Source organism: Scyliorhinus canicula, chromosome 7, assembly GCF_902713615.1.
Source record: "Scyliorhinus canicula chromosome 7, sScyCan1.1, whole genome shotgun sequence".
NCBI classification, from domain to species: Eukaryota; Metazoa; Chordata; class Chondrichthyes; order Carcharhiniformes; family Scyliorhinidae; genus Scyliorhinus; species Scyliorhinus canicula.
In genome coordinates, this window is record NC_052152.1 from 48,053,251 (window position 1) to 48,078,251 (window position 25,001).

At 44.5% G+C, this 25,001-nt stretch overlaps 1 protein-coding gene across 1 annotated transcript in view; it reads right to left on the bottom strand.

Annotated features, from left to right (window-relative positions):
- Positions 1-4,561: 4,561 nt before the first annotated feature.
- The window catches only part of mix23 (mitochondrial matrix import factor 23), a 29,408-nt gene continuing 8,968 nt past the window's right edge, over positions 4,562-25,001 (bottom strand). Inside the window, exons 2-5 of the mRNA XM_038801953.1 lie at positions 21,198-21,323; positions 17,286-17,432; positions 9,522-9,581; positions 4,562-6,511 (exon numbers count right to left, since the gene is read on the bottom strand). Of these exons, the coding sequence (XP_038657881.1) occupies positions 6,461-6,511; positions 9,522-9,581; positions 17,286-17,432; positions 21,198-21,323 (384 nt within the window). The 3' untranslated portion in view covers positions 4,562-6,460. The remainder of the gene's footprint in view (positions 6,512-9,521; positions 9,582-17,285; positions 17,433-21,197; positions 21,324-25,001) is intronic.

Here is a 25,001-nt window from a genome sequence, read left to right on the forward strand (position 1 = left end):
TATTGGAAAGCATTGTTTTAAATTGGACCCCCTCCCCACTAAAGGATCCATATAAAGGTACATAAATGGGTGGCACGGTAGCACAGTGTTTCTGCAGCTCTGGGGTCCCAGGTTCGATTTCCGGCTTGGGGCACTGTCTGTGCGGGTCTGCACGTTCTCCCCGTGTGTGTGTGGGTTTCCGCCCGGGTGCTCCGGTTTCCTCCCACAAGTCCCGAAAGAAGTGCTTGTTAGGTAATTGGACATTCTGAATTCTTCCTGTGTGTACCCGAACAGGCGACTCGGGGCTTTTCACAGTGACTTCATTGCAGTGTTAATGTAAGCCTACTTGTGACAGTAAAGATTATCATTATTATTATTTCAGGTTGTTTAATAAAATATTTTATTTCAAACACAAGACCCTTGAGAGAGTGAAATTTGGCTGGGGACAGGAAGGGATTTTGATAAATTTTCCCAATGGATTGAAGCAGTTATTCTTTTGTGGATTGTTTTTTTTTTTAATCCTTCACCATTTCCCCAAACATCAGTTTATCTAATACGGTAAAACAGGGGTTCATTCAAAATCCAAGTGCTGGTGATGGGAAGAAAGTACACCTTGTAACAGGCAGCTCGCATTTTACATCACCCAGGGATTGCACAGATAAGTGTGCATGAGACTGCCTGTCATTGTACTGGATAAAAGGCCATGAGAATGGCCACTGCAGTTACTTAGCACATCATCTAGGATGATGATTAAGACACCCAAGTGCCTTACTGAGTTAGTGTTTCATTGTTGGAGGTGCCAACTTTCAGATGAGACCTCATTTGCCCTCTTGGATCTCGATACAGTGGCACGATCCTGGGTAATATCTATCTCTCAGGCAACCTGATTTAACAGACTATATATTAATTATCACATTTTGTTGGAACTTGGCACTTCACTAGATTACAATGGGTGACCACGCTTAAAATATTTCATTGTACACAGTGCTTTGGCATGTCCTGAAGTCACAAAATGTCACTATAAGTACATTAGTTCTTCATATGAAATTTCACTGGTAGAAATAGGTAGGTGTTTGAAGTAGTATAGCACTATAGTCCATTTATCCTAGACGAGGGTTTATCATGTAAATTGTGTCACTGACTTTAATCACAAAGGTGACATATTAAATTATTGGGTTGGCTATTGTATGCAGATTAAGCAATTGTTTGCAGCTTGTTTAGAGCTGTAATTACCCTGTTTCACAGGTCTTTTAGGGCCCTGATTGCTGTTTACGTAGATGAGACATTTAAGAGGTGAAAGTGGCCAGATTATTTAACCTGATGAATCAATCCCTTAATTGCAAAGCACTTGCCTCCAGCATTCTTCTGTAAACTGTGCAGTAGTCAATTGAATTGCTGGATTCAATTCACTTTGATTCAATATTTACACTCTGTTGGAATCACTCTTGTTTATCCCTAAGGACAGAAGGTCAGAAAAAGGAAAACAATCAAATTTATTTAGTGAAATAACCACATTCATGATGTTCACAAACTCAAATAGACATTTGGGTGGGGTTGGGTGTGGGGGGCACCAGAAGGGCCCGCCTCATTGTCAGGTGACCCTGCAAGGCACAAAACATGACGTATGATTAGATTGCAGTTTGTGGCGTTGGATGGTGTGGGGATCGTGCCATAGGGACACCTCAACTCATCGAGGGCATCCTTGGTTGTCACATGCTGACCTCCGCCTCGGCAACTACCTTCTCTCCGGGCACACTAACCAGGTCCAGTGCCCACTGCTTCATGGTGTGGGGCCGCTGGTCTGGCAGTTCTCCCTCTGTCTTCTCTCTCTGCGATTATGCGTTGTCATCTCCTGGGGGGACGAGGCAGAAAGTGTTAGGCATTTGGACATCGGCAGCTGCAGGCCTTTGTGGCCAGGCCACCTGGCCTTGGCGGGCAATGCAGGTGCTGGCTTGTGGCGCAGGGTGGGATGTGCATAGACTGCCAGTGGATGAGGTGCGGTTGCCCGCCATGTGGGGGGGGGTTTACAGGTGTGTGGAATGGGTGTTGGTGCCAGGGGCACGGTGTTGTCTACTCATCCTAGCCACCCTGAGGTCATGAAACTTCTTCCTGCACTGCTGTCCAGTCCTGGTGGTGGGGCCCACAGCTCTCACAACCTCTGCCATCCGCAGTCAGGCCCGGTGTACGACAGCGGCTGGCAGCCTCCTTCCCACACTGGTAAACAGGGTGGACCACCTCTCCATCACAGCATCCTGCAAAGCCTGCCTCTACGAACTGGGATGCTGCTCTTTGTGTTCCCATCTTGTTTGCTAGGATGAATGTGTGTGGGGAGTGGAGTGCTTATGTGCATCTGCTGTTTGTCAGCCTCTTGAGTGGCAATCCCGACCCCAGCGAATCCAAAATCATTTTTCATTGGAATGGCTCGAGTTCCACGTGGTGCCATTGCTAGCCGATTAACAGATCCGAAATTGCTCCGGGACCAACGCCAATATAGTTGTCCACTGATTCAGGCCCGGCATCAAAACCTGAGGCTGGATTCTCTGCCCCGCCCCACCCCACCCCACCCCACGCCACCGCATTTCTGTTTCAACCCACCGGCGGGATGTTCCGTTACGCCGGCTAGTCAATGGTATTTCCCATTGTGGGGCTGCCCAGGCATTGTCAAACTCGGCGGCGCAACTCGCGGGTGGGTTGCAGGCGGGTGTCGTTAGGGTCGCGGAGCAGTCCGTCGCGGCATTCCCGATCACACAAATCTGCGCGCAACAGCCGGCTTTTAATAATGACGGCTGCGAACAACCTTCAAATTGGCCGCGAACATGTTAAAAAAAATGCGGCCGCACTGCACATGCATGCCAGATCATCGGCACGCATGCGCAAACTATGCGCATGTGCGCCGATGATAGGGCACGCATGCGCAGTGCGGCCGCTTTTTAAAAAAACGGTCACAGCTTTTTGTTTTACAAGTTCCGGGAGGGGTTCTTTTCATTTATTTTATTCATTTGATTTTTATTTTTTTTCACTTATTTTATTCATTTTACTTCTATTTTCTTACAAGTTTCGGGGGGGGGGGGGGGGGTTATTTGATAAGAATTTACAGGAAAAAAATGCATAACTTTGGACAGATGGAGACTCCATATTTTCCGACACCAGAAGGCTTCACCTTCATCCAACAGGTTCTATTGGAGGAGCGTGTACGAAGGCCAAACGGTCCCAAAACCATTTCCTCCATTTTTGTCAGCAGCAAACAAGGTAAGAGAAAATGGTGGGTCGGCAGGTCAGCCAGCGTGGGTCACGAAGGACGGCCAGCGTGGGTCCCAAAGGTCGGCTGGGTTGGGTCCCAAAGGTTGGGCGGTTTGGTAAAAATAGGTCCCCGGAAAAAAATTTGAAGAACACTGCCCTACGCCGTTGGAAAATCCCCGGGCTGCTGGCGAAACGGAGCATTCTGCCGGCGGAGAATCTAGCCCCTGGTCTCTGAAATAGAGAATCCTTATGTTTCAATCATATCACCTCTCATTCTTCCTCATATGGCTATCCCTCCATAACCAGGGTTATCCTAGTAAACCTCCTTATACTTCCTCCAATCATAATATATCTTTCCTTAAAAAAGGGGGACCAAAACTGTACATGGTATTCAAAATGTTGCCTACTAGTACCCTGTGGAGATGCAGCAACACCTTTTTACTTGTATAACCGTTGTATTGTAGTCCCACAAATCATCTGCTATGAAGGTCCTGTAGATTACTTGTACATAGTCTGGATGTAAATCTTAATGTACTGTGCAAGCCAAGTAATGTAAATTATGTTTTGAAAATCTTGGGCCATTCACAAAATCATATCTGATGTACAATTAAGATGCGCAGTCTAACAATAATAGCTTATTCTGAAAATGTCTGCAACTACAATTTAAAAAAATTAATTCATGGGACCTGGGCGACGCTGGCTGGGCCAGCATTTATTACCCATTCTTAATTGCCCTTGAAGGGGCAGTTAAGAATCAACCACACTGTTGTGCATCTGGAGTCACATGTAGGCCAGACCAGTAAGGACGGCAGATTTTTCCTTCCCTAAAGGACATTAGTGAATCAGATATATTTTTACAACAATTGACAATGGCTTCATGGTCATCATTAGACTTTTAATTTCAGATTTTTATTGAATTCCAACTTCACCATCTGCAGTGGTGGGATTTGAACCCGGGTCCCCAGAGCATAACCCTGTGTTTCTGATTTACTAGTCCAGTGACAATACCACCATGTCACCACCTCCCCAGTGGCAAGGGAACCATGGAATAGATCGGAAGTGGTTAGAACTGAAAAGTATTTGGCATAGCTTTTCAAGGTTGTCTGAATCCATCAGCCATAACTGACATTATTCCTTAACACAGCCATTCACCCATTCATATGCCAAAATGGAACCCATGGAACTTTGTGCTGCTAGATCATGCATTTGCCCCAGTTCAAGTTTTCTCAGCAGCAATTTAAGAGCAACCTTTTCCAAAACCTCCGAGTGACAGCATTTCCATTGGGTGTGAATGAGGGAAAGGGCTCTTTGGAAAATAGATACTTAACACATTGTCTACAACTGGATTAAAAGCACCAGTGGATTTTTATTATGAATGGGACATACTCTCCAACAAGAAAACAAAGCTTTGTTTCAATGTGGTTTCTTCGGAAGTTAAAACTCCAGATTGCACTGAACATGCCCACTATTTAAATACATATGAATAGACAGGAACAGAACAACATTTTCTCTAGATTTAAAAAGTCTGTTGATTCTTGAGTTCTATAAAAATATGGAATTGTTCACACTTGGGTTCCAGTTGAATCCCTGGTTCAGATTAATGCAGTGATACAAGACAGCATCAATATTCCTTTACCCAAAGCGATACAATTCATGATATTGTTTAAAGTATCACCGTTTTGCAGGAAGAATGACACAGAGGGCAGATTTTACTGGAAAGAGCTTCTGAGTGACTTTGGCATAACAAGTGAGAGCAAAAAAAATTAAAACATTACTTCATTAGGCCTTGTTTCCCTTCAATGGAGGAAAAACCTCAACATAACTTAACAATGCTACACGACCCAAAACCAAGCAGACCATAATCGCCCATGTTATGAACTAGAAGTTAAGGTAGTTGGCAGGAATGATTGAAAGAAACCTTTCGATTTTGAACCGGTCATAATACTTTTTTGCATGAAAGAATAATTACTTTAATATGTGCCCGGTCAGGGTCAGAGGGAACGCTTTATGCTACCTGGGAATTTGGTACCAGGTAAGAAAAAAAATTCTGACCCCACCCCCCACAATGCAAACACACCTCCCACTGATCGGTAAAAAAACGAAATTGGTAGTAGATACAGACAATCACATGTGAAGACTAATGCCCCCCCCCCCCTCTTTCCACCCACTACTGCACAGAATAGATGCAATTTATGTGAAGATTAATATATTTTTTTAAATTAACTAGACCAAATTTTGTAACAAGTGGATAATGGAGATGTTTACAGAACATGCATAACCCTTTAACCTGCCCCTATATATCATTTAAAATGTTTTGAAATGACAGCTAGTGAAAGATTTGTAAAAGATTCTAATTCAACATTACTTAGTTGTTAAAATGCCATTTTCAATTAAATTATTGTAAATGTTTAATTGCTTAATTCCTAGTCTGAATGTGTTTCAGGTTCAAATTCCAGAAAGAATGGTCAGTCAAACTGTAATGTGAGAATTAGGAGTTTCTTACGATCTCAGGCTGTTATAAATTGGCAACTTAACCATCGTGATTTATGCTGCACACCACCCGGTTATCAGATTTTAAACTGGCAGATGAGTATTTCCCTTCACTTCAACTCGTCTAAACAGTTCTGAACAACAGTGTAGCAATTCCATTGGGGTTATGAGTGGAGGAGTCAGGCTCAGAAGGGCAGCAGTAATTTTTAAAAATTGAAACCTATAATTGAACAAAAAATGTCTTTTTATTGCAAATTAAAGTTCAGACTGGGCAATTTAAGTGGGATCAAACTTTTAAAAAGAATTGCTGTAATAGCACCAAAATTGTCTAGTAATCCCACATGTGACAAAAGGGAAAAGCTTTCAAATAAATGAAAACACAGAGACCCTTCCAGCTACATTCCTTACTAATAACTACATGATCTGTTCCAATCTGCAATTTAAAAAAAAGTTTAAACCATGCATGAAACTGTTATCTAAGATATTCAACATGGATAATTATGTTTTGAAAAGCTCACAGCAAACGTACATCATAGTTAGATCCATTTTTATGGGCTGTTTTAGGTGATTACTGGAACTGCTAATTTCTCCCATAATAAAAGGTCCATCAAATCAAAAACCCTCACTTTTTATACGTATAAACGGTCCCTATAATGGTCCACTGCACTTTATTCTGAACAGATATCATTCGATTCATTCTTCTTGAGCCATGGGTAGGCAGGGGTTGTCCTGTTGGCACAGTGCCTCAGCATCACTGGCTGTTTGAAGGCTTGTAATGAATTCTGCAGCGATCCTTGAAGACCTTTATATAAAAAAATGTTTACAAAAATTACTTCAAATCTCCACCCATTCTTCTTTACTACTTTCACAAATTATGAGACTGGTGAACGAGTAATGAATTTATGTTTCACTTAGGAAATGCCTTGCTCCATTTTAAGGGGCAGCACGGTAGCATAGTGATTAGCATTGTGGCTTCATAGCGCCAGGGTCCCAGGTTCGATTCCCTGCTGGGTCACTGCCTGTGCAGAGTCTGCTGGTTTTCCCAGTGTGTGCGTGGGTTTCCTCCGGGTGCTCCGGTTTCCACAGTCCAAAGACATGCAGGTTAGGTGGATTGGCCATGTTAAATTGCCCTTAGTATCCAAAAAGGTTTAGGAGGGTTTATTGGGGTAAGGGGATGGGATTGAGGTGAGGGCTTAAGTGGGTCGGTGCAGACTGGATGAGCTGAATGGCCTGCTTCTGCACTGTATGTTCTATACAGAACTGAGTTCTACAGATCATGAAGCTTTGAGGTTCAATTCTTGGCCTGTTATGTGACATGTAATAAAATAAATAAGGTGGTGATAGTGGTGCGGTAAATTGACACCAATGGCGCTGAGTTTAATAGGGTGACATTGGTGGGAGTGTGGATGTTGATCAAGAACAGGAATGGACTGAGCGACAACATCCTCCATGGTCAAACAGCATGCAAACACTGTTCAGATCCATGCAAGAAGTCATAGAATGGGAAATTGGACATGGTAGAGTAGGTTCAGTGTTCCTGCATGAATGGCTGGCTTCATGAAAAAGAGAGAAAAAAGTTAGGGGGGAAAATATACATGCAAGGACTGACTGTCGGAGGAGAGGTGAAAGAGGCCACCCTGAATTTCCAGTCAGCACCCTATACTCCCAAGATCAACTGAAAATTCCCCAGTGACTGTAGCTGTTCATGATACACAGTTAAGCTTGTCAAAAACCAACCACGGCAGCTACAGGATACTGTTACAGGAATTCCTCAAGACTGGAGCCTTGACCAACAATCTTTATCAGAACTGGAGCTGTTCCCTGATGACTCTACTGCATTTGGCTGCATTCACAACTCTTTAGATAATGTAGCAGTCCACGGCAGGAGGCAGACATTTGTGCCACATAAAGGCTAGGCAGTGATCATTTCCAACAAGGAAAGACTTAACTGCCTTCCCATGTCTTGAATTGCACCTTCTCAGAGTTCCTCAAGATCACTGACCTAAAGCAGAATTGGACTAGCCATAGTAACACTGCCTGGACCAAGCATCGCAGAGGCATGGCATTCTGCAATGAGTGGCTCACCTTCTAATCACAAAACACTACTTCATTAGGTTCAAGTCAGGAGGTTGATAGCACACTTACACTCAGCAGGGTAGCTGTAACAGTGTCAAAGCTCACCACCATCTAGGGTAAAGATATATTTGATTGGCACCCTTGCCACTAAACTCAAAACTCAGTCTTGCACTGGAGCACTATAGATGTGTGTACACTGACTACAATGCACTGCAACAAGGTTACTTCAACAGCACCTCTTGTCCTTTTTGTTCGTTACGAGACCAAGAGTAGTAATGTCATCGGAACACTATCACCTACAGGTTCCTCTGTGGCCAAAAGTCAACCTAATTCAGATGTCTACTGCCATTCTTTTATTTTTCCTGGCTCAAAATCCTTCAATTCCGCACATAACCCCATTGTGAAATACCACCACCTAAAGGACTGTAGGAGGACAGGCAAAAATTCCACCATCATCTTCTGAAGACGAGGAATGGGAAATAAAAATCTTAGCAGCATTGCCCGTATTCAGAGAACATGTTTTTTTTTTTCAAACATCCTGTTCAATGTATAACCTAATCTTAAGTAGATACCCTGTCTACTTTGCTACCTCATGAGAAGGTCTAGCTGAGGTGATGAGAGATGAGGACTTACTGAGTACTCAACAGTGCCAAAGCATACTTTCAGAAAATGCGAGGTCTTGTTCAGAACTGCATTATTTGTAAAAGTTAATTATATTATTTATTCTGAGAATTTTATTAGAATTGTTTCTCCAATGAGGGCATCTTGATTTTCTATTCACGCAATGTGAGGAATTCAATTAAATTACGAGTTTGAATTTGTGCTGGAGACAATATGGACTGCAAACACACAGTATGTAATCCAGCCCATTTGCTGCAAAGGCATGGGTCAGATGTGTGCCTGCTGACAGTGTTCCAATGGCAGAAAGATTGCTCACCAGGCAGCGTGCCAGTGTAGACAGGACGGTGAACAACAGAGAGAGAGGCCTCAGAAAAACCCTGAAACACTCAGTAACTGTGCAGCGAGTGGTTAGGCAGTGGAGGGTCAAACCTGAAACTGCACATATTCCCAACAGCACCCATCGAACCTAATCCCATTCCAGGAAGAGCAGAGAAGTTATGAGGCAAAGTATTCAACAGGCACATCGCTGAAGCTATGCAGTTACCTTTCAGCTCCAAAGGAAGATCAGACTTTCTGCATCAGCTGTCGCATTAATCTCCACCATATCAGACCGCATTGAAAATTTCACGCAAGATCTTTAACCTCAGACCTCAGGGCTGGTTTAGCTCAGTGGGCTAGACAGCTGGTTTGTAATGCAAAATAATGCCAGCAGCACGGGTTCAATTCCCATACCAGCTGTGTACCCGAACAGGTGCCGGAATGTTGGTGACTAGGGGCTTTTCACAGTAACTTCATTGCAATCTTAATGTAAGCCTACTTGTGACAATAAAATATTATTATTAACAGGACACTGATGAGCTTTACATTCAGAAATGTAAATGTTGCGAGAAGTATATAGTGCAATTTAGAAGGGGTGGTGGGGAGGATGAAGTTTATGTATTCATCTGGAAAGGGGCTATCAACCAAAATGATTTCAGAACAACTGATCTAGGCAACAAAGAACCTCTTTTAATCAGCCTGCATAATCATTTGGATGATGAGTTTGTTACCATACAATTCCACACCGTTTTTCAATATATAAATACTATAAAGAGAAATACAAGAATAGTCCATACCTTCCAACTTCTGTCATTGACAACTTCTTCAACATTTAATTCGGACTGCATCAATTTAAACTGAAACATAGACAGAGAATATTTATAATGGAAATATAGAATATTCTGTAACACACACAGTGACTTAATATTAAGATAGATACGCTACAGATCTTGTCGAATGCATAACTTATTGGAGTCTTCCAAAAAATGCTGGAGTTGCTGAAGTAATATAATCCTTTTTTTAAAGACTGTGTGGAAAAAGTAGCATTATACACCAGGATGCCCCTCCAGAAACTATTGTGCAAGGGCAAAGTTGAGTAACATGAGTGCAAGCAATACCCTAACTGTCATTCACAAATGTGCAATTTTATAAACATCAACCTAATTAGCTTCTAAATACAAGTTGGTTAAAGAAATATCAGAGGTTTTCAGGTCTGTTTTTATAGAAACAGACATCAACATTTCTGTACACTCAAACATTCTGATCACTGATATTTTAATGTGTTTCATAGCACTGTGGATAGCACAATTGCTTCACAGCTCCAGGGTCCCAGGTTCGATTTCGGCTTGGGTCACTGTCTGTGCGGAGTCTGCATATCCTCCCCGTGTGTGCGTGGGTTTCCTCCGGGTGCTCCGGTTTCCTCTCACAGTCCAAAGATGTGCAGGTTAGGTGGATTGGCCATGATAAATTGCCCTTAGTGTCCAAAATGGCCCTGAGTGTTGGGTGGGGTTACTGGATTATGGGGATAGGGTGGAGGTGTTAATCTTGGGTAGGGTGCTCTTTCCAAGAGCCGGTGCAGACTCGATGGGCCGAATGGCCTCCTTCTGCACTGTAAATTCTATGATAATCTATGATACAGAAACTCCATTATCCTTTCTCCTCCTGCATTACAACAATAAATACACTGCAAAGGTACTTCACTTAATTGAGGACATGCTGAAGTCTTAAAAGGCAAGTAAATACCAGTCTTTCTTTACTCAATGTCCACTCTTAATCAGCCAGCTTGTGAAAAACTTCTTTGCACATTTCTCTCTCCCCCCCCCCTCTCTCTCTCTCTCCCCCCCCCCCTCTCTCTCTCCCACCCCCCACCCTCCCTCTCTCCCACCCCCCACCCTCCCTCTCTCTCTCCCCCCCACCCCCGCAACCCCCACTTCCTTTCAAACTCACAGTGCTAACAGTTGAGCCCTGTTTACAATGTGGAATTCAGATCAGGGTGTGACTGATCACAGGAAGCAGAATGTGCTCGGTTTCCACTAACAAGTCAGGAGAAATACAGATCAACCAGAGTCAATGATAGTCTTCTCATATTAACAATTCAAATGGACACAAAGATGTTCCCATCCAAGCTTTTTTCTCTACACCTGCCCAAAGCAGAAAACTTAAAAAAGAGGAAGGATTTCTTTTGGAGTTCAATGATTAGCACCAGGGTAGTGTTGAAGCTAAGATTAGCACCTAGAGTTGGGGCGGTTAGGGAAATCAGCCAGAGCTTCTTTTTAAATTTAAAGTACCCAATTATTTTTTTCCAATTAAGGGGCAATTTAGTGAGGCCAATCTACCTACCCTGCACATCTTTGGGTTGTAGGGGTGAGACCTACGCAAACATGGGGAGAATGTGCAAACTCCACACAGACAGTGACTCAGGGCCTTGATCGAACCCGGGTCCTCGGCGCTGTGAGGCAGCAGTGCTAACCAATGGGCCACCTACCACCCTAGCCAGAGCTTCTCATCTAATTACTATCCAGTAACCTTTGGTAGAAAGTGCCTGAATATTAGGTAAGGATTGAATTACAGTGAGATGTGATATACACCACAGTCCGATAGCCTGTGAACCCAGACTGTTAACATTAAAATACGGTAAATAAGTACTTGGAAAAAGTCCCAAGGTCACTCAGAATTGATTCAAAGAATTTACAGTACAGGAGGAGGCCATTCGGCCCATCGAGTCTGAACCGGCCTTGGAAAGAGCACCCGACTTAAGCCCTATCCCCGTAACCTGACCTAACCTTTTGGACACTAAGGGGCAATTTAGCGTGGCCAATCCACCTAACCTGCACATCTTTGGACTGAGGGAGAAAACCAGGAAACCCACGCTGACATGGGGAGAAAGCTCAAACACCACACAGTCACCAGAGGCCGGAATTGAACCTGGGACCCTAGAGCTGTGCGTCAGCAGTGCTAACCACTGTGCCACCGAATTGGTGGAACATTATGCCAGCACAAATCAATGCCTTCAGAATGGGTGAAAACTGGAGATAGGGGAAATATATTAATTTCCTTTTTTTGTATTTAATTATAATTGCGATTCATTCTTTCAAAACTGAGCTTAGTCTTCACAAAATTTCAGTGCTCCAACCAGTGCACTGCTAGAGTTGAAATCTCCAGGGCCTGTGGTGACCATGATGGTCCAGGTTCATTCACGGAATTTCAGAGATACCAGATGAAGGTCAGATATTTTGAACTTGGATTTAATCATAAATTGAAACCTCTTTTTTTTTGCAAAGATTTAAAGTATTTAAATGAACATAGAACATACAGTGCAGAAGGAGGCCATTCGGCCCATCGAGTCTACACTGACCCATTTAAGCCCTCACTTCCACCCTATCCCCGTAACCCAATAACCCCTCCTAACCTTTTTGGTCACTAAGGGCAATTTATCATGGCCAATCCACCTAACCTGCACGTCTTTGGACTGTGGGAGGAAACCGGAGCAAACCCACGCAGACACGGGGAGAATGTGCAGACTCCGCACAGACAGTGACCCAGCGGGGAATGAAGGTGGGTAAGGAAATTGGGAAAAAAGATGGTCAACTATTTTGATCAATTCTTGTAAAACATTCAGCAAGTAATATCGTTGAATGTCAAGGGGCAATGATTAGATTCTCTCTTGTTGCAGATGGTCATCGTCTAGCACTTATATGACACAAATATTACTCTTCAGCCCAAGCCTGGATACTGTCCAGGTCTTGTTGCATTTGGACATGGACTGCTTCAGGATCTGAGGAGTCACGAATGGTGCTGAGCATTCCCCCTTCTAACCTTACTATGGAAGGAAGGTCATTGTTGAAGCTGTTAAAAATGTTCGAGTGTAGGACACAACACTGAGGAACTCCTGCACTGATATCCTGGATCTGAGATGATTGACCTCCAACAACCACAACCAACTTCCTTTGTGCCAGGTATGATTCCATACCAGTGGACAGATTTCCTTCTGATTCCAGTTTTATGAGGGCTCCTTGAAGCCACATCTGGTCAAATGCTGCCTTGATGTCAAGAGCAGTCACCCTCACCTCACCTCTGGAGTTCAGTTCTTTTGTCTATTTTTGAACCAAGGTTGTAATGAGGTCAGGAGCTGAGTGGCCCTGGCGGAACCCAAACTGAGCATCAATAAGCAGGTTATTGCTACTGAAGTAGCACTTGGTAGCACCTTTGATGACTCCCTTCCATCACTTTACTAAAGGTCAAGAGTAGACTGATGGGGCAGTAATTGCCCAGATTGGATTTTCTTTCCTATTTTTTGTATACAGGACATAGCAGGACAATTTTCAACATTGGTGTGTAAATGCCAGTGTTGTAGCTGTACTGGAACAGCTTGGCTATGGTGCAGCAGATTCTGGAGCACAGGTTTTCAGTACTATTGTTGGAATATTGTCTGGGCCCCAAACCTCTACACCATCCAGTACCTTATAGTGAATCAAATTGGCTGAAGACCAATATCTTTGATGCTGGGGACCACTGGAGGAGGCCAAGATGGAGCATCTTATGGCTGAAAATTGTTGCTAATGCTTCAGCCTTATCTTTTGTAGTGATGTGCTAGACTCTCTTATCACTTAGGATGGGAAAATTTGTGGAGCCTCCTCCTCCAGTGAATTGTTTAATTGTCCCATCACCATTCACAACTGGGTGTGGCAGAACTGCAGAGCTTAGATCTGATCTGTTCGTTGTGAAATCACTTTGCTCTATCTATCACTTGCTGCTTATGCTGTTTGGCACATAATTAGTCCCGTGTTATAGCATCACGAGGTGCCACCTCATTTTAGGTATGCCTGGTGCTGCTCCTGGCATACTCTCCTACATTTGTCAGTGAACTAAGGTTGATCCCCTGGCTTGGTGGTAATAGTAGAGTGGGGATAAGCTGGATCAAAGTGTTAGAGATTGTAGTTGAGTACAATTCTGTTGCTGTTGATGGCCCACATGCCTCATGGTCGACCAGTCTCGAGTTAAAATCTATCCCGTTTAGCATGGTGGTAGCGCCACACAACATGATGGAGGGTTTTCTCAATGTGAAGTTGGGACTTCGTCTCCACAAGGACCGTGCGGTGATCATAGAAAGGTAGAGAATACTCGAGGAGTTGGCCATACGGCCCTTCAATCCTGTTCCGCCATTCAATACGATCATGGTTGATCATCACACTCAGTAACCTGTTCTCGCTTTCCCCCCATAACTTTTGAACCTTTTTGCTCCAAGAGCTATATCTAACTCCTTCTTGAAAACCTACAACGTTTTGACTTCAACCACATCCTGTGGTAGCAATTTCCACAGGTTCACCACTCTCTGGATGAAGAACTTTCTCCTCATCTCAGTCCTAAAAGGTTTACATGGTCCCTGGTTCTAGATACCCCCACCATCGGAACATCCCTGTCTAAATTTTAAAGGTTTCTAGGAGATTTCCCCGTCATTCTTCTGAACTCCAGCTATTATAATCCTAATCGACTCAATCTCTCCTCATACGTCAGTTCCGCCATCCCAGGAATCAGTCTGATAAACCTTCTCTGCACTTCCTCTAGACCAAGAACAGCCTTCCTCAGATAAGGAGACCAAAACTGCACACAATATTCCAGGTGTGGCTTCACCAAGGCCTGCATAATTGCAGTAAGACATCCCTATTCCTGTACTCTCGCTATGAAGGCCAACATACCATTTGCCTTATTTACAACATGCTGTACCCTCACGCTTACCTTCAGCGACTGGTGTACAAGGACACCCAGGTCTAGTTGCACATTTCACTCTCTTAATTTATAGCTATTCAACCTACCAATACTGTAATTGTTGGTGAGGATGAGGTCAAGTAGATTTTTCCTAGCACTGTGGCCTCACGGCGCTGAGGTCCCAGGTTCGATCCCGGCTCTGGGTCACTGTCCGTGTGGAGTTTATACATTCTTACCGTGTTTGCGTGGGTTTCGCCCCCACAACCCAAAAAGATGTGCAAGCTAGGTGGATTGGCCACACTAAAGTTCCCCATAATTGTAAAAAAAAATGAATTGGGAACTCTAAATTTAAAAAAAAAGTAGATTTTTTTTTCTTCTTGTTGGTCCCCTCACCACCTGCCGCAGACCCTGTCCAGCAGCTACATCCTTTAGGACCCAGTCAGCTTGGTTTGTACTGGTGCTACCAAGTCAGTTTGGTGATGGACATAGAAATCCCTGACCCAGAGTACATTCTGTGCCCTTGCCATCTTCAATGCTTCCTCCAAGTGATGTTCAACATGGAGGAGTACTGATTCATTAGCTAAGAGGGGGGGGCAGTACATGGCAATCAGCAGGATTGACCGGATGCCATGAGACTTCATGGGATCTGGAGCCGATGTTGAGGGTTCCCAGGGCAACTCCCTCCCGACTGCAAACCACCGTGCCGCCATCTCTGACAGGACATACCCAGGGGATGGTGATGTCTGGGACATTATCTATAAGGTATAATTCAATAAGTATGACTATGTTAGGCTGCAGCTTGACTAGTCTGTGAGACAGCTCTCCCAGTTTTTGGCACAAGCCCCCAGAATTTAGTACGGAGGACATTGCAAGGTCGACAGGGTTGTATTTGCCATTGTCGTTTCCGATGCCTAGGTTGATGCCGGGTGGCCCATCCAGTTCATTCCTAACTGAATGGCTTGCTAGGCCATTTCAGAGCCAAACACATTGCAGAGTCATATGTGCAGATTTCCTTCCCTAAAAAGCATTGGTGAACTAGATGGGTTTTTCCGACAAACAACAATAAGTTTAATTCCACATTTTTAACGAATTCAAATTCCCCCATCTGCTGTGGTGGCATTTAAACCCCGGTCTCCAGAGCATTAATAATAAATAAAAACAGAAAATGCCGGATAAACTCAGCAGGTCTGGCTGCATCTGTGGAGAGAGAAATACAGTTAATGCTTTGAGTCCATTTAACGGTGCTGCAGAACTGAAAAGGAATAGAAATGTAATGAATTGTTAACTTAGATAGGGAAGGGTGGGTGGAAATTATTTTAGATTTTCAGAATCTGCAATATTTCACTTTTATCCCCAGAGTACTCGCCTGGATCTCTAGGTTGCTAGTCCAGTGACAATACCACTACCCACACGTCCCCCTGTAGCTGCGTAATATGAAGACTGCTTCCTTCATTAACAACACTGTCATTTCCCAGTGTGATCTTACTATTCAGGAGTTTAACAAAATGCATGCAATTTGTCACTAATCAAAAACATTAAAATAATGCTGGTCAACTTTGATAAAACTAAAAAGAGCACTGAGAGAACTATTTTCTGCAGTATGTTGGTGCGTGACTGAGCGCCCATGGTGACACTTTGAACTGGAACACTTTGTTGAGCACAAGATGCCACCATAGTCAAGGAAATGAAATATACTCCAACAATGGGTTTCAGGATTATTAGGGGCTAATTGTCATTTAAAATGCCTCCTTACACTCATTAAGGGAGTTCACATCATTTTGATGGCTATCATTTGTCTTAAAGCTCTCTTCTGTTTGGGAGTAAGCACAGTTGATGCAGATTTCAAGCCATGCTGAGAGGGATACTTGCCATTTCATGTTCACTTTCTGTCAGAGCAGTGAAGACAACCTCAAACACATTGAGAGACATTTTTGTCACACTTTGCCAAGACTTCACCAGACCTCTATCATCACGTATTCTGCAAATTCTCTTAGAATAAATGTTATGCTAATCCACCATATTGGACTCCTTGTACCAAACCAGGAGAAAGGAAGTGAGAAAGATCACGGTCCCCCTTGGTGTGGGTGAGGAATGGGAGGAGGACATGAGACCAGACAGAGTAGCCCAAGAGAGCTGCAGGAAAGTGGGAGAGGAGAGCAAAGGGATATCCTTCTCCACTACCAGTACAAGCCATTCCCCCCTTCTCTCGACCTCTTGCAGCAGGACCTCTAGTTCCAAGTCTGAGAACCTGTGCATTCTTTCCCTCAGTTTCTGACTCATCCTGCAACATATCACTGTGTGCCAGCCAGAGAACTGGACATATTAGGTAGAAGTGGGTATGAGGGGCAGCATAGTGGCACAGTGGATAGCACTGCTGCCTCATGACGCCGAGGTCCCAGGTTCGATCCCGGTTAAGGGTCACTGTCCGTGTGAAGTTTGAACATTCTCCCCATGTTTGCGTGGGTTTCGCCCCCACAACCCAAAGATGGATAGGCTAGGCGGATTGGCCACGCTAAATTGCCCCTTAATTGGAACAAATGAATTGGGTACTTTAAATTTAAAAAAAGAGAAATGGGTGTGAGGAAACAAAATATACTGCATCTAATCGGCACTCAAACTGCCAAACTTGCAATTTATTCCTGGTAACTAGGTAATGCTGATGGTATAAAAAAGATCAGTAGCATCCCGATGCCAAAATAAAGCTTCAAGTGCGCAATTCTATTTTAAGCTTCTTCCATTAATTATGAAAGAAAACATTTAAGTTTGCCACATCCGTACAGAAAGTATCTTTGTAAACATAGTTTCAAAGGAAGAAAGCTCTGGGAGTGGGTGATATGATTCTATGCATGCCTTACGTTGGTTTGTTCTTTTCGTAGTTGTTTTAGTAGTGTTAAATTGTCCATGTCTTTATTTCTCTCTTCTCGTAGTTTGTTCACCCTACTGGACGATTGGTTTATGCAGCTCTTTATGGCTTTTTCCCTACTAGCGTGTGCCTGCTTTAGCTAAAATGAAAGAAAAGGAAGATAGGTACACAAACTTCACCAGCCTTAAAATTCTTAAAATCCTTCCATTTGGTTTTGCCCAATTAAAAAAATTACCTCGACATGGTCGACATAGATGCCAGAAAATGGACTGAGATATGAGTAAATTTTACCACCCAAAAGTAAACTATAGAGAAACAAGTAGCCAGGAATTCTTATCGAAAAATACAATAAGCAATTTATAGGTTTTCAAAATTGGAAACACGATTGGAAATGGGGTCATTCTTCATATCCTTTGGTGTGACTTTAAAAAAATTATTGGGATTAATTTTTAGCTGAATCTTATAATAATTGTGGTAATGTCTCAGTCAGGTATTGGAACGATTTTGCTTTTCCACACCAGATGCAACAAGCACTCCCAATTTTTTTCTAACTAGTCTGCTGCCAGACAAACTGCACTCGTTTTCGGAGATTTTGTCTGAGTTTGCCAAAAACAGACATTCTAATCTGCATTTGTTCTGTGAAAGAATGTTCCCGAGATAGAAAGATTTATTGGTGAGTTGAAGTGGTACATTATTGATTACAACCATGGAGTGTAAATGAATGACCAGGTATGGCCTGGATCATGACTTCAATCATTTATAAGTTGATTGCAAGGCTGGAATGATTTGCTGCCAGAGTATAGTCCAGGCAGAGTTAGCTTCTTCATGGTGTCCCAACAAAATTCATGACTGCAGGAGAGAATATCCTCTGGCATAGATATTGCATTTCCATTTTGAATGCAGTAAATCCTTTTGCCTCCGAGTAACTCTGTCAGATTGTGATCGGTGTAGATGTTGTGCCAGGAAATGATTTTAAACCACCCAAAATCATTTTGGCTAGGTCTATTTAGCCAAATAAGCTTTTGTTTCATCAGGATTTAACTAAATGTAGGGCAGCACAGTGGTTAGCATTGCTGCCTCAAGGCACCGAAGACCCGGGTTCAATCCCAGCCCTGGGTCACTGTCGGTGTAGAGTTTTGCACATTCTCCCCATGTCTGCATGGGTCTCACCTCTACAACTCAAAAGATGTGCAGGGTAGGTGGATTGGTCATGCTAAATTGCCCACACTGAATTCAATGAGCTATCCTGGAGTGTCATTTGAAAGTGGAAAATGTAAGAGCTTTGATAATAATAATAATAATAATAGCTTATTGTCACTCGTAGGCTTCAATGAAGTCACTGTGAAAAACCATAGACGCCACATTCCGGTGCTTGTTCAGGGAGGATGGTATGGGAATTGAACCTGCGCTGCTGGCCTTATTCTGCATTACAAGCCAGCTGTTTAGCCCACTGTGCTAAACCAGCCCCTATAGACACATAGTTTATAAGGTTGCCATATTTTGGGGCTGTCTCTTTAAAATGAAATGTGATGTGAGCTGCTCTGAATTCTGCCCAACAAAAAGCCTGCATTCTTTTTGCTAAGGGGACAAGTTGAGGCAAGTCAAGAGACTTTCTGAGGAGGTACAAGATGTTCACACCTGCAGACAACGGACAGAGCATGTGTGCTAACTGTTAGTCCCCAAGCCTCAGAGGGAGGTGTTAGGAAATGTCAGGTTTTATAAAAAAATAAAACTTTGAAATGTATATTTAATTCCAAACTTGAGTGGAGCAGAGGGACCAGATGACAGTTAATTAGCTGGATACAAGGCCCATGAAATTTGTATTGCCATGGAGATGGGCTTTGGGATTGGAAGAGTCCATAGCAAGCCATTGTAGTATCATGTTACAGGGTTTCCTAAGACATCACTGAACCTGACAGACCAATGTCAGTCATCTGAGTGGCAGAGAACAGGGGATAGAGTCAGCGAGTCTTGTACTTGAAGCAGAGAAAATGCTAATCCTATTGTTCACCACGCAGTATGCAGGTGCTCAAAAGCTGAGTAAACACAATTCCTGAGCACTTCATGAAGATTAGAAGGTTCACCTCAAATGGCTAGAAGGAAGGAATCTCCAGTATAACCCTTACAGTGAAAGTCAGTTTTGGGATGAGAATTTATCCAGCTGGGAAAGAACAAAGGAAGCAGACTATTGGGAGTAAAGGATAGCTCTGTACTGGCTCTGGGAGAATAGAACATTCACTTAATGACAGTGTAAAGCATAACCATGGCAGGGGATTTTTGATTGTTTTAAAAGTTAAATGTGGAAAACTCTGTGCAGTTTTGAGTAAAAGTTTACCTGCAACAAAATAGTGTTTAGTCACTGTTGCTCAGTTTGTTTATTACAGCAACAGTCTTAAAACTTGACATCTTGTGTGATTGTTTCAGCCGGTCATTGGAATTCAATTTTTTTTTAAGGTATTGATCTCTGAGGAGATCACAAGAGCTGCATTTCATAAGTTTTAATTGAGATCTCAAGAGTGCTCCAAACTCTTCTCCCTCCTCAGCTCACACACCTCTCCAATTGGTTGGCTATTGCTCGTACCAATTGATTAAATAATTAAATGTAGGTAATGCAGTCTATTGGCTGTTCAAGCAATATATGTTCATGGCCTCACGGTAGCATGGTGGTTAGCATCAATGCTTCACAGCTCCAGGGTCCCAGGTTCGAATCCCGGCTGGGTCACTGTCTGTGTGGAGTCTGCACGTCCTCCCCGTGTGTGCGTGGGTTTCCTCCGGGTGCTCCGGTTTCCTCCCACAGTCCAAAGATGTGCGGGTTAGGTGGATTGGCCATACTAAATTGCCCGTAGTGTAAAGTTAATGGGGGGATTGTTGGGTTACGGGTATACGGGTTACGTGGGTTTAAGTAGGGTGATCATTGCTCGGCACAACATCGAGGGCCGAAGGGCCTGTTCTGTGCTGTACTGTTCTATGTCTATGTTCTATAATCAGAACTTGGATTTCTCATCTGGAGAGGAGATGAAATTGAGAGAGTGAATGGGACTTCCTAGGGTGTAATGTGAGTTCCCAGATTGCAGAAGTTCACAAGATTTGCAGATTCCTGTAATTGATAACTAACTGACATTTTATTGTTGTATACTAATAATAATACAAATAAAAAGCATTTCTGAAATAGGAGTACCGTTTTCTTCTTAGCTGCTGACATTCTTTTGCACAAGTTGGAATGAGATCCAGTGGAGTATGATAATAATAATCTTTATTAGTGTCATAAGTAGGCTTACATTAACACTGCAATGAAGTTACTGAGAAAATCCCCTAGTCGCCACATTCCGGCGCCTGTTCGGGTACACTAAGGGAGAATTCAGAATGTCCAATTCACCTAAGAAACATGTCTTTTGGGACGTGGGAGGAAACCGGAGCAGCCGGAGTAAACCCAAGCAGAGATGGGGAGAACTTGCAGACTCCGCACAGACAGTGACCCAAGCCAGGAATCAACCCCAGTCCCTGATGCTGTGAAGCATGTCAATACTTGCAGGCAGTCCAAACTCGTAAAAGTTCAAAAATACTACCTGATACCACTCTTGTGCACTTCTTACCAACTGGTTAGAAAGAGATCAAAAACTATAAATAGATAATTGTATGGCGGGCTGGTAGCTTGGTCTGTTTCATGAGTTATTAGCCATGTCTCGGGAGAAGGGTACGAATATACATTCACTATTCTGGTTTACACAGCTTTGAAGTGATTCTGTACAGAGAAGAAATTTGTCACATTATCAGTCAAAACAAACCTGGGACAGCACAATGCAAGTTAGGCTTTACAATCGGATTTCATCACTACTTCCTGTTTCTAAAATAGCACTGGTTATAAAGTTAAAAATATGTTTTGGAAAAGCAGGACTTTACTTACAGATTCATAAAGCTGTTTGCACGTTTGATTTGCATCAATCTTCCCAGCGAAGGATGCTGTCGGGATAACGGTATTTAATTCATGGACTATCCTATCATCAATCTGCCGCATCACCCGCAGTACATCCTATTGATAAGCACAAATAAGTGGGTCTGGCATTAATAATACTGGTTAAATTGAGCTTGGTGCACTTGTTGTACAGGGTGTTGGTGAGACCCCTTTTTAAAAATGAATTCAGTCGCGTCGCTGCCTAGGCCAACATTTATTGCCAATCCCGAATTGCCCTCGAGTTGATGATGAGCTGCCTTCTTGAACCATTGCACTCCATGAGATGTAGATACACCAGAGTTCCCGGGATTTAACCCCATGTGGAACAAGGTGTACAGTTTTGGTCTCCTTGCTGAAGGATATAATTGCATTAGCAGTTCAGAAAAGATTCCCTCAACTGATTCAGGAGATGAAGGAGTTATCTTACGAGGAAAGGTTGGAACAGGTACTATTGGAGTTTAGAAGAATGAGAGGTGACCTTATTGAAATGTGTAAGATCTTGAGGGGACTTGACAAGGTGGATGTTAGATGATGTTTCCCCTTATGAGAGAGACTGGAATTAGGGGACACTGTTTAAAAACGGAGATAAGGAGAACTTGTTTTCCCTCAGTAGATCATTAGTCTGTGGAATTTTCTTCCCCACAGGGCAGTGCAGGCAGGTTCATTGATTACCAAGTGATTAAAAGGGTATGGGGTAGTGTAGCCACCTAAGATGGACACTGGGCTACAAAATGGAGAACTGCTAAGGCTGCAGGGAGAAAACAGTCTTAGCAAGGACAAGCAGTTTGCAGAAGGATAATTAGCATTCTGCACGTACAGAAACCAGTTTGTGGCCAGGTGCAGAATCGCAGCCAAAGGTGTAAATGGCAACAACGATTTACATAGTAATGAGGTGATCCAGATCCAGGCCCACACAATAGAAACATTTAGGTACGAATGGATACTTTTGAGTAGACGCCCAGACGAAACGGCACCATAAGTATCCATCACAAAGCACCATAGAGACCGCCCCACCCATCGAGAAGCGACCCTCAGATTGGGGGGGTTTGGAAAATATCGATTGGGAGAAGGCCCAATCGATATACAGCAGGTAGAGACCGCCCCGAAGAGGCACGGACTTTGGGGGACCTATAAAAGTAGACACCGCACATGGTCCGGTCTGTTGTTTTTGGCTCCGGCTCTCTGCTGTTTTCATCGCTTTGCTGATACATCGCATCCTGACTCCAGTTTCATCACCAGCCGTTGAGCCACCAGCCATCGAACTGTAAGTGTCACCACAACGATCGCTACGTGATCCAGACTTTACTAGACCCTGACGATTATAAGACCCTGAGAGTTGCAGACCAAGAACGGGACGAAGGCCTCGCTCCCTGACCTTGCCTGTTCCTGTCTAGATAAGTATTTTAGTCGTTTAGTTTAGAAGTAACTTAGTCTCTTTAGCGTATGCATGTGTATTTATTATATTGGTTATAATAAACACAATCGTTTGAACTTACTAATCGGTGTACAGATTTATTACTTTGAACCTGACCTTGATGTACTTGTGAGGTGTCTAAATACGGCACCTGGCGACTCCTGAGCAGAATTACACACACAGAGCCGTAGTAGTGTTAAGCACACGGCCTTTAAACGGAGGCGTGTTAATACACTCCAATAAAACACGTAACACTCAAGTAAAACGTGCAACATTTAGTGGCGACTCTGGTGGGACGCGGTTACAAGTGGCACCCCCACTCCGTCGAGGACCCAGAAATTTGAATTAGAGATCTGAGTAAAGAAAAAGAAAAAAGAATCACAAGTAATCAAGGTGTTCAAACGAGGGGGCTTCCGGTTGCGGCTATGACCAGCTAAGTCGCACGTTTGGCTGCTCCTGCTACAAAGGTGTTTTCGGGCCGATTGGAGGGCCCCAACGGCGCTGTAAGGACAAATCCCGGTGGGGGAAGGCTCCCTGAAGAGAACCAGACCAACTTTATGGTCGGTACCCGGAGTGGGGTGGTAAAGAAAGCAACAGCAGCTCCCAAAAAAAAGCGGGGGAAGAAGACCAAAATGGCGGCCGGTGGCGCACCCGAGGAATGGAGGAAATGGGCGGAGGAGCAGCAGGCCGCTCTCCTGCGCTTCTTTACGGAGCTGAAAATGGAGCTCTTGGAGTCAATGAATGCGACGACCACCAGGCTGATGGGAGCCCAGGCGACCCAAGAGGCGTCGATTCGGGAGCTGCAACAGGAGATGACTGTGAGGGAGGAGGAGGCCACGGTCCTCGTGGGAAAGGTAGAGGTGCACGAGGCACTCCACCTGAAATGGCAGAGCCGTTTTGAGGAGCTGGATACCCGAATGAGGCGGAAGAACCTGAGGATCTTGGGCCTGGCAGAAGGCCTGGAGGGGTCAGACCTCCCAGGATATGTAGCAGAAATGCTGAGCTCCCTGATGGGGGCAGGGGCCGTCCCTTCGCCCCTGGAGCTGGAAGAGGCCTACAGGGTCATGGCTAGGAGGCCAAGAGCAAATGAGCCCCCGAGGGCGGTGCTGGTGCGGTTCCAGCGACTCAGCGATCGTGAGAGAGTGCTGGAGTGGGCCAAGAGGGAAAGGAGCAGCAAGTGGGAGAATTCGACGGTGAGGGTCTACCAGGACTGGAGTGCGGAGGTGGCAAAGCGGCGGGCCCGGTACAACCGGACGAAGGCGGTGCTACATGCAAAACGGATCAGGTTCGGAATGCTGCAGCCAGCGCGCTTGTGGGTCACCTACAGGAACCAACACCACTATTTTGAGTCCCCAGAGGAGGCGTGGGCCTTTGTACAGGAAGAGAAACTGGACTCAAATTAGACCCAGGGGATACTTGGCGGCCGTAGCCGCTCGGGTACTTTCAGCTGAATTCTTTGTTTGGATTTTGAACTCTTGCTGTGGTTTTTCTTCTGATGTTTTTTTCCCCCTTTGCCAACTTCCCTTAGTTATTGTTATTGTGGTTATTCATGGTTATTTATGGTTATTTATGCTGTTTGGTAGAGGGCGACTGTTAAGTACATTGTTATTTGTTATTTATCTGTTATTTATAATGTTAAGTTGGGGAGGTGGGACGGGGGGGAGAGCAGATCGGGGATATGGGCTCCTAGGGGGGGTTCTTTTACAGGCATGGACGGGGACGGGGGTGGAACTGAAGATGGTGGGGTGGGGTGTGGCAGGGCGAAAGCGCGGGCTTTCCTCTGTTTCCCCGCGCGCGGGGCAGAGGAGGGGGGAGGGAAGGAGTGCGGGGCATGGCTAGCAATGGCGACCTTTCCCGCGCTGGAGCGGGGCCAGGGAGGAGTGGCAAGGGGGGGGGAGGCCCCCCCCCCCCCCCCCCCGAGCCGGGGGGAGTCGGAGTGTGGCAGGAGCAGCCGGGTCAGCGTGAACCAGCTGACTTACGGGAGTACGATGGAGGGTACATCGCGGCTAGGAGGGGTCCTAGCCTGGGGGGGGGGGGAGGGGGGTTAGGGAGGGACACCGGGTTGCTGCTGAAAAGACCAGAAACGGGAAGTGGAGGACTGGAGAGGTGGGGGGAGGGGGACATCGTCATGGGGAGCGGGTCAGAAGGGGAGGGTCGACCCGGGGCGAGCAGGGAACAGGACATGGCTAATCGGCAGGGGAGGGGGGCGGGTCGTCCCGCGACCCGGCTGATCACTTGGAACGTGAGGGGGTTGAATGGGCCGGTCAAGAGATCAAGGGTATTCTCACACCTGAAGGGACTGAAGGCTGATGTAGCAATGTTACAGGAGACCCATTTGAAGG